Source organism: Nymphaea colorata, chromosome 8 (genome assembly GCF_008831285.2).
Source record: "Nymphaea colorata isolate Beijing-Zhang1983 chromosome 8, ASM883128v2, whole genome shotgun sequence".
NCBI classification, from domain to species: domain Eukaryota; kingdom Viridiplantae; phylum Streptophyta; class Magnoliopsida; order Nymphaeales; family Nymphaeaceae; genus Nymphaea; species Nymphaea colorata.
The window spans coordinates 18,329,006-18,339,520 of record NC_045145.1 but is presented as its reverse complement, the minus strand read 5'-3'; the positions used below and the strand labels follow the sequence as shown (position 1 = coordinate 18,339,520).

Here is a 10,515-nt window from a genome sequence, read left to right as displayed (position 1 = left end):
TAGAAAATGAAAAATATATAAGAACAATTAAAAAAAATAAAATTTGTTAAAATATATTCAAAACAGTAAAAGTATATTTTTTTATCATAAGAATGACTTTTCTTTTTCCTTATGCATTAAAGTATATTCTGTGCTTCCGGCCATCTCGGAGTTGGGTCGCCCAGCCTAGGCACAGGGCAGGCTCGTATCCGGACTGTTAAACCCTTCTCACTGTGCAGACCCAGTTTTGATCTACCCAACATAGATAGGGGTTCATTCTAAAGTTCAAATTATAGGAGGAGTTACTTCAAAAAAGTCGAAGTGCTTCTCTCTTCAGGCTGCTTTAGAACTTGAATGAACTTACAATTACTCTTTTAAACTCGAGAATAATACTCATTTAATTTAAGGCTGCTTTTGAACTTGAGTGAACTTACAATTACTCTTTTAAACTCGAGAATAATACTCATTCAATTTATACTAATTTAAGGCTGCTTTCGAACTTGAGTGAACTTACCATTACTCTCTTAAACTCAGAGAATAATACTTACCACTATTTGCAATAATCAAACTGATAACTGTACTTTGATCAACCCACCATTACTCTCTTAAACTCAGAGAATAATACTTACCACTATTTGCAATAATCAAACTGATAACTGTACTTTGATCAACCCATGACCACTTACACTACGAGCAGAGAATGAATCCTCCAACAGGTTTGATCTGCAAATTAACTCTTCTTCTCACCTTGAAGTGTTGGCAGGTCAAGGGGTCGGCTATACGTGGCACTGCCCCTCGGACTAGGTCCACTAATGTGCATTCAGCAGAAACAATTGTGTGGAAGCAATGGACTGCAGAAACTTTTATGGTAATATTATATCTCAAAAAATTGCGAGGTAACATTATTATTGTTTTTTAAATCGTATTATATTCTTTAGAAAAGGTGCTATTTATTGGAAATTTTAGAAATTTCTTTTCTTCACAAAATTACGGGACTTGTCTCACCCTGGAGAATGGACAGCTTTTGAATTCTGGAACATAATGCATGAGAGTAAAAACGTCAGTTGGCAGTTTATCAGCGCAGTAACATTTGTTGGGTTCGTTAAAAGACCGGTCAATGGCGGTGTGATAGGTAAGAAACGGACGCCGAAGAAGAGGTGACGCGTCAAAAGCAGGCCGTTCTTGACATTAATTAAGGACCTTTTACCTGGTTCTTCAAACCAAAGTTACCCAGCACACCTACCCACTTCCTCCTCATTTTTGGTACATCTGTGCTTCTTCTTTTCGACGACATTGAACCCTTCACACCATCCTAAGGAAAGAAATTTAGTAAGGTTTTCCATTTTTAATATCACTAACATCTGGTCACCACGTGTGGAGGGGAAACCTCCTCTTTATCTCGTTGGTGATGTACCATATTCCGCATCAACATTAGTCATCTGCAAGTCATCTTGTCCACGGCCAGCATTGTTGCGGCAGAATATCCATGCTTTTGGTCATCTTTTTCTGGTGCTTTTTGGATCGAGTGTGTTTCGTAACCGAAAAGGTTCACTTTTACTTGGTCTGTGTTTTTTTTTCTTGTTGGTGGCTGGAATCCTCTTCCTGGTTGTTTCTGGGGTTCTGTTTTTTCTTTTTTGTTGGGCATTGGGGTTGGTCGGGCAATACCCTTCAACAGTGGTTGCATTTTTGTCGAATCTGGGAAGAATTACTAAGTGGGCATCGGAGTTTTGGATTCTCGAATCGCATTTACTCAAGGGCGGGAGTTTTTTTTCGGCGCTCTTGAGTCGTTGGTAGTTGATCGTTTGATTGGAAAAGGTGGGGCTTCATGGAGAATTATGGTGCATTATGTCTGCACGCTTGTGGAGGGCTCTGTTTCGAGAAAAGGAAGACCAAGGTGCAGGGTTCACTCCTCTTGCAGAGCTGGCCGGAGAGGAAGGGCGTGGGAGTCGCTCCATCGCGCGACCTATTGTTGAAGACTGCGGCTTGCAAATCGAAGGCTGCCTCACCCATCAAGTGCTTTTGTTCCTATAAGGATCCTGCAGGTACCCAACTCAACCCTGAGATGTATGTGACTTCAAATAATGGCTGATGCATTTTTCTTTTTTTGTTTGCCAGTACCATTCCGATGTTTGTCAAATCTCAGTTCGTTGCTTTCTGGAAAAAAGCGTCATTGTTGTTTCCTTTATTTTCTACCTTTCCGGTGGTTAGTGCGGTGTATGGTCTGCATTGATGCTTTAGGCTGGAGTTTGATCGGTTGCTTCCCGTATTGGCTGTTGTTGTAACAACGACGCCAACAGAATAATAATAATAATAATAATAATAATAATAATATTATTATTATTATTATTATTATTTATTAATTTTCATTTGTATTATTATTAATGGTATTTCTCCGTGAAGACTGTTGGTGTATTTCCATTTTGATAAACAAGGGCATCAAAGGCAGAACAGAGAAGCAATGCCAGAAAGGAAACTGGGGTTTTTTTGTGTTTTGAGGGTCATATGAGGCAGGAAGAGATACATAACTAGGAGGTGCTTAAGAAGGGCGTTCTTGGATATTGGAGTTAGAAGCGCAAAGTTGTTCTTAACCGTTGTTGATTGTTCGTGCTATTGTATACAGGGTTTATTACTTAATATATGTATTTTTTTCTTGATCGCATATTTGAAAGTAAGAAAACTTTTTACGTGGGTAAAGCTGCAATGTGCTTGTGTCTAAATCACTCAATTAAACGTGTGATGATTTTCACCCTAAAACATGTCTCCCTTAAAATGGGGAAGAACGGTCCCCTCAAAAGAGGAGGCCAATCTTATCCTCAAGTAATTCAGGTTAAACTTCTCTTAACCTAACTTACCTATGGAGTACCACACGCCTTTAGGAGGCGTATGATCAGCAAAAAATTTTCAAATGAAGCATCGAAATTTCTCCTAAGTTTTTCAAAAAAGAAGTCAGCTTGGAGGGGTCCAACTATTTTTTTAGAGATGTTTCAACTGCAAGAAAGTTGCATTGAACTATTTTCATGCTGTCAGACACCCCCTCAAAGCCATAAAGTGTGTGTGCATATGAGACTGATGGAGAAAGTGAGATAAGCACGATGTTTAAGAGAAAAAAAGCAAGGAGGAATTGAGACTCTTGAACAGCGATGTACCTGTGGAGGTAAATGAGTAATGTGAGAAAGGGATGGGAAGGAATTCTCTCTTTGAATTGGAGGTTCAAAAACAGCAGAAAGAATTAGATCAGAAATGGAATACGAATGGTCCTTTTTTCTCTTCTGTGATAACTGCACTGATGTTATTTTCTTTTCCAGAGTCATCAGGGGAATTTTCTCTTCCACTTTCTAACTGCTTTTCTTTCTCTTCATTTCCGCTTTCTTAGGAATATGTCATTAGAAAGGATAGATCTACATCACTATTCTTTATCTTTTCATTTGCTTCCACAAAGCATGGCCTCATGCCTGTGAAAGATTACAGGCATTGAAACCCACATTTTTCTCCCAATTGAATGATAGCATTTCTAGCCCTTTTTATCTTTTGAGAATGCCAAGAAACAACACTTTGCAGCTTTAGGTGAAAGCTTATCTCTCAATTGCTTTGGTATGAAGACAAGGCAAGTGCATCTGAACACTTTCATCATGTTGTAGTTTCAAGTTTGGCTTATGTCCATATAGTTTCTCATAAGGAGACATTTCACTTAAAACTTCTGATGGCGTATGATTTATTTGATAAAATGCCCTACAAACTTCATCAGCTCAATAGCTCTTTGGAACATTAGTAGCAAAAAGAAGAGATCTAGTGGTCTCAAATACGTGCCTGTTTTTTCTTTCAGCCATTCCATAAACAATGTTTTGCAAGAGAACTCTTTCAAGTCAGAAAATCATTTGAGAACTGAGGCGTTTTTATTTCATGAGAATATAGAAATTACGAGCTCATAATCATTCAATGTTTGGATCTTGAAGAACTTTCTTCTGAAAATCAAAGAACATATCTTGCACTGGGTTATTTTCTTGGAAACTTTGAGATGTTTTTCTTTGCAACTAAGCTCAGCTCTCACCAGCTTAGTAGCACAAAGGGGTCTGTAAAGACACCAAGTTTACATCCCTACAAACCAAGTGGTTGACATGTTGGGAGTGAGGAGAAACCCTCATCCTTCTTGCACATGCCTCCTTTTGCTGCACTGAAAGTTTTCAAGGACGAACGTATCAGAAAATTGAGAAAAGAATGGAAGACATTGGAATCAAGATGGATCTTGAATAGAACAGAATTTCTAGGAAAAAGTGTCAGAAAGGTGGAAAAAAATATTTCTTGACCTAAAATGATGAGTAGATCCCTTGGGACAGCACACCTTAACAGTCACATGCCATGTGCCCTAGCACCATGTTAACTTGCACCAGACTTAACCTGCACAAGAAGAAGAATAAAAGAAAGAAGGGTTGCCATCGGTCAAGTCCAACATTGTCAGCTAACTTTAAACAAGACGATAATGTCAACAGCCCGCGCCCCCCCCACCCACCCCCAAAACACTAGATGTAGTAGACTATGTGGATCATTTCCAGATCCAGCAATAGCTCTTATACCGTTATGGTGACTTTCTTGGTTGTTACATGAAAAACATTTCTTTAATTGTATAAATGACCTGACCAGAAGTTTAATTCTCATGGAGAATACTTAGTCTCAGAAACATGCTTTCCATGATGGAGGAATTGAGACTTAGAGGCAACTTATCTAATATCAGTAGAAGCTTATCATAATCATGCCATTGGATCTAGTGGGCTATACTGTTGGGAAAATAGTCCAGAGTTTTTTCTTCGAGACTCTGTTTCCTGCTAAAGAATAAAATGTTGATCAGCTACATGCAACTAAGTTGCATTCCTTATCCACATGCTGACATTCAGATCTACTAACAAACCAAGAAGCTTTTAATCATTCAAAAACATCTTCCCCATCTCCTTTGTCCTTTAGGTCCCCTTTGGATCAAGGCTATTCAGTGAGAAGATTTTGAGCCAGCTCTTTGATTCCCTGCAAAATTTTGAAGCTGTGGTCCCATCCATACCATTTGTTATCCTCCACTTGAATTTTTTTCACAATGTTCTCTTTTGCATAATTGCTGTCTTTTGTTTACTTGGTGACAGTGCCTTGTGAATTGAAAGCAAAGAACTTTAGGTCTCCTGATGACGAGGCCTTGATTTTGAAGGTAATATCGTCATATCAATTGAGAATTTATAATTTTTTTACTTAATTGTTGATTCTTTATTTGCTTTTGGTTCTCTTATGGTTATGGTTACATTGTTTGGATTTTACAAATCATGAGCATTATAAATTTATTTCCAGGACAAAGCTCAAGAGGTTATCCCATATTTAAATGGGAACTGCATATTTCTTGTAGGTTAGTAATCCTTTCCGTAACTGTCAAAATGCCTGAATTTTGTGAATAATTAAAGCTATAAGGAACAGCATATCAGATATTAAGCCCCATATCATTTACATATCTTATGGCCAATATTGAAGACATTGCTAACACCTTTTACAGGAATGATGGGATCTGGTAAAACTACTGTGGGAAAAATTTTGTCTGAAGCACTAGGCTATTACTTTTTTGACAGGTATGACTGGAACACATAATGGGATTGACTGCAGCATGCTTTTCTTTGTTCCATTTTCAATGTGGCTTTCTTTCTTGATACATGAGTAAATAGAGGGATTCTACTTTGTTTGTCTGCAGTGACAAATTGGTAGAGGAGGCTGTAGGTGGAGTTTCGGTTGCTCAAATATTTAAGGAGTATAGTGAACAGTTCTTTAGAGAGAATGAGGTTTTTTGGCCCTTCTGCTCTTTGCCTTCTTTTCCCTTGACAGATTTGAAGACCTATTATCTTTTCCAAACTGGATTTTCCATGAGAATTCACTTCTCCATTTTCTGGTCTCATTCTTCTAATGAAGCGTTCTGCTTGCAGTCTTGGATTTACATATTTTTTCTTTGATGTGCATTTAGTTTGGGCAGAATTACTTGATTTGCAGATTGCTATCAGAGATTTGGAAGTGTCGTGCTTCTCACGTTGTATTTTAGGAAGGAACATAATTTCAGATTACAGCTCAAAGAGCATGTTGTTCCTTCAGTTTGACCATTGCAAAGTTAAATGGGGATATGAAACGATAAGTAGTCGTTTACCCTAGGAAGAACTTGAAAGGTAAATATTAGATTGTGCAATGCATGAAAAAGATGAAGTGCAACTAAACATTGAATTGGTTAAGGAGCTCGATTCATCATTTACAACAGAATGATCACTGTACTTTAGGATATACTAAGCTTTTCAGAAACCAATGCCTGAGATTACATCGATGAGGCAGACAGTGATTAGTGCACAAATCCTTTGGGCACAGACCTTGTTATAAGATACAATTTTGGTTTGGTTTGATCTTCGAATGCATTAAGATATGTGTGGAAAAGGGGTCGAGTCTGAGAGAGAGAAGCTGGAGCTGAAATGTCCCATGGAAATTAACAATATCCTCCATAAGTAGTCATGCACATAATTTTTGGCATCATACCATTAAAAGAAATTCAGCAATACCATGCAAGGCATGTGTTCATTGGGCAGCGACGTGCTGATATGATGTGAAACTTAATAAGCCAATACAGGGTTGTGCTCATATTGTTCTAAGACTCTAAACTCTAAAGTATGATAATATGATACATCTTGTACAACATATTGTGATAAAGTATACTTTTGAGTTTTTAGAGCATTAGTTGTTAGAAGGCATAAGATAGTTCTTTCTATGCATGTTTGATAAATGGAGGATAAGATGAGGGGACATAATAAACAATGAATTGGGTCAGATTCAATGAAACCGTCAATGTTCATAATAAAATCAATGAACTTTACTTCCCACAAGGGCTCCTCTTACCTGGCTATATGGGTTGACTTAATGAACACATGCTAAAGTAAATCTGGAGCCAATTATCGCTCTTTACTACAAGGCCAAGGGTATGAATTCTTCTTGATGGGCATGTCCGGGATAGCTGGGAGTTTTAACCAAGGGGCAACCAGAATATGTCATGGTAAACATGCATCTCTTTGGATCAGGAAATCCAATGCATCCAGAAAACCTGGTAGTTTCCCACTACCATGGGACCAAATGAGGAAAAAGGAAAAAGGAATACCACCGTGGGGACCTGTAACTATTGAGTAACAAATGAAAAAGGTTGATCAAGTCTATTTGTGGTGCATGATCAAGTTGGGTGATTTTGTTTGCTGTTTGATGAAATATCACAATGGTACTTCATTTTTACTTCTCCTCTGTATCTCCTTATATAAATCTATATTAGAGACCTACTAAAAATGGTTGTATCCCCCAATCCATGTGATGTTAGATATTAAAATATTTTTGTTCTTTGTTGAACATGGCTATGGACGCAATTAACCACTGTAAAAACAGGGATAAAGGGTGTATTGGTTCTGATACCAGATATACTGGGCAACTTACTACACCTGGTGGAGTAAGGGTACTACTGATGAAGGTTTTTATGGAGCATGATTAAGTTAATGGTTTCAACACTAGAGAATGTCAAGGCATTTTAATGTGAATTGTATCTCTTTTATGTTCAGCTCCCATCAGATGTATGCTAATTGCTAAGGAGCACTCTTTTGTTTCTGTTGTAATAGACGTCATCTTAATCGTGGACTGTTTGGAAGTTCTGGGGAGAGAAAAATTTAGGATACTGAAATACTATATTTATATGCTCAGTGAAGTTTGTACAACTATGATGAATGCATTTGAGAACCGAGGTACCAATGTCTTTTGGTCAGCAATATATATGGAGCCATGAGATTTTTTTTTTGTGTGACTACTGTTGATTGTTCTCATATATTCTAAGCATATGATATCAACATTGTTTTGTCAATATTCTTGAACATGAATTTCTGATTCACTAAGATAATCAGACTAAGGTTCTGAAAGACTTGTCTACAATGCATCGACTTGTTGTGGCAACTGGTGGTGGTGCTGTCATCCGGCCAATCAATTGGTAATGCTTCCTGCATCTCAACACATCTGTTGGTTTTTTTTCTTTTTTGAGAATGGAGAAATTATCACATTTTCTAGCAATGCTTTATCAGGAAATATATGAAACGAGGTGTCACTGTCTGGCTAGACGTGCCTTTGGAAGCTCTAGCTAGGAGGATTGCTGCAGTGGGGACACATTCACGGCCTCTTTTGCATCATGAACCTGGAGATGCATACACAAAGGTTGGCTATGACTCCCAGACGGTTTTTATTCCAGATAGATCAGGCACCTGAAAAATTTTACTTCAACATGTTTCTGATTTAATCCGAACACTGTTCTGAACCATGCTTTAGTTCTAACTAATTTATAGAAGAACTCGATTGTTTTCCATCAAGCTTTTGGCATGACAAGTTTTTTTTCCTCTTTCAAAGTACAAGTATAAGCATGAAAATCAATGTTATCAATCGCTTGTGTAGAAGTGGATTAGCCCTTGCAAACATGATCCAGGGCCGATATGAATTTTTGTTCTTTCATTTTTTATTTCTGAATTGATTTAAAATATTTTGAATTTTTTTATTAAAATAAAACATAGGGTGAGACAAGACAATATACGTAACTTTTATATATTTGCTCGCCCAATAACGATATTTACAACGTTGATGAAAATTGTCTAGTTTAACATTTTTTCTACCAAAGTAATTATACAATTGTATGTGTAAGGTTCTATTAAGTGAAACACATGGAAAGCCACATAAAAAAGGTGTCTGAATCTCTCTGGTGTATGATCCATCTGTAATTCCTCTAAGTATGTATGTTGTTAATATATCACCTTGTAATATCCTTGTTGACACTACTTTTCAGGCTTTTCTACGGTTGTCTGCACTTTCTGAAGAGAGAGCAGATGCTTATGCTAATTCTGATGCAACAGTTTCACTTGAGGGTATGTGCTTGAAAGCATTTTATGTGTGCTTATTGCTACCTACTTCGTTTTAGATGCATATACTGCCTTTACAGTATACAAGTTGCTGCCATTTTACGAAGCTGCAAACTGTTATTACATCTTTCATGCATCCTCATTGTTTCAGTATACACAATTAAAGCTAGTTTCTACTTTCTGTATTGCCAACCATGTTGCCAGTGCAGTTGACCCTTATCAATGTGCTTACTGTTTGCACTTTCCAGAAGTGGTTAGCCAATCCCTCGTACATGGATATCATAGCTTCATGGCATTATGCCAGTCGTTGCTGTGTGGCTTGGGAACTTAAAAAACTGGGGGATGAACAAGCTAGTGTTAGCCCCCAGTGGAAGGGGCATGTTGTTTCTATATGGACTTGATTGAAGCTTTAACTTACATTAGTGAGAACGAAAATTTACTGCCATGTAACACCAATAAGTGTTTAAGATTTGGAGCAATATTCTAGTAGAAGTTCAGAATCGGTGTTAATCCATCCTAGTATATTGGGCTAAATCCATGTGAGCCTGTTGATTTAGAAAATCTCTTGGTTTACTCCTATGCTGGCCACAGGCTTAGTCATATGCGTGTCTGACTTGGGAAGTCTCAGTCGTCAATCCCGTTGCATTTCTTTAGACTGTTAGTATCTTCTGCAGAGCTTTTTCGTTCACTTCCTTTGATATGCTGAGACTTGTGCCAGTTTTCTTCAACATGTGCCAGTTTTCTCTTGTTTCCAGATATTGCTTACAAGCTAGGGCTTGAAGATGTATCGGCTCTCACACCAACAACAATTGCCATTGAGGTTTGTCGCTTTTCATTTTCAATTCCATGGTGTAATGTCAGCTGCTCCATACAATCTGCTAGCCAATATTGCTCTTTTTTTTTCTTGCTTATGTGCTGTGCTGATGTTTTTTTTTTTTTTTTTGGGCAGGCACTGGTAAAAATTAATGAGTTTCTTAGCTGGAAGGGAGGCAATGGACATGTTTTCTGAGTCCTTGCCTTGGCAGCAAAGCCAATATTTGTTCTACGTTATTTTTGTTTTGGTTATTACTAGACGACAACATTTCACTGCTTTCTGCTGTACAGAGGACAAGTTGTACAAAGCTTCGACAACTGATGAGATAATTCACCAATGCCTAGAACCCCTCTGTCATCAGGCCTCTATTTTCAATGGCTTGATATATCAACCAAGATGGTTAGATTGGGGAAGATTGAATATACTGAAAGCTGCAGGTAGAATTGGAGGGAAACCTTTTCTTTTCTTTCTTTTCATGACTGTATTAAGCAGGGAGGCGGTAATGACTTGATCCTTATTATTTTCTTTGATTAAGCAAAAGCATTTGAGTTGTACGCAGAAAAACTTGCAGGCTCTAGAGGTGCAGGTTTGTTGAACTTGCTGACCGAAAGGCAGTGTTATTGAATTCATAGCTCTGTGGATTCTGTTTATATACAGGAATCTATCTGATCTTCAGTTCCATTGACAGCCTGAAGAAATACCCTTTCCGATTTTTATTTTGCTTGTAGCCTTTTGATGCTTATTTCAAGCTTGAGACTCTAGGACCATCGGCACGTCTATATCCACCCTGATTAT

The 10,515-nt window shown here is 37.8% G+C and overlaps 1 protein-coding gene across 1 annotated transcript; it reads left to right on the top strand.

Annotated features, from left to right (window-relative positions):
• Positions 1-1,204: 1,204 nt before the first annotated feature.
• Positions 1,205-10,374, top strand: LOC116258678 (shikimate kinase 3, chloroplastic-like). The gene is made up of 10 exons (XM_031635977.2): positions 1,205-2,021; positions 5,106-5,167; positions 5,305-5,359; positions 5,504-5,576; positions 5,696-5,783; positions 7,911-7,993; positions 8,085-8,214; positions 8,834-8,912; positions 9,662-9,726; positions 9,856-10,374. The coding sequence occupies exons 1-10, from the start codon at positions 1,805-1,807 to the stop codon at positions 9,913-9,915; spliced, it is 912 nt and encodes a 303-aa protein (XP_031491837.1). The 5' UTR covers positions 1,205-1,804; the 3' UTR covers positions 9,916-10,374.
• The last annotated feature ends 141 nt before the right edge of the window (positions 10,375-10,515 follow it).

Bases quoted from the DNA above. Each gene is read 5' to 3' on its own strand.
- LOC116258678 (XM_031635977.2), top strand. From the start codon at position 1,805: ATGGAGAATTATGGTGCATTATGTCTGCACGCTTGTGGAGGGCTCTGT. The intron at 7,994-8,084 runs GTAATGCTTCCT...ATGCTTTATCAG, and splicing joins GTCATCCGGCCAATCAATTG to GAAATATATGAAACGAGGTG. The intron at 8,215-8,833 runs GTTGGCTATGAC...ACTACTTTTCAG, and splicing joins CTGGAGATGCATACACAAAG to GCTTTTCTACGGTTGTCTGC.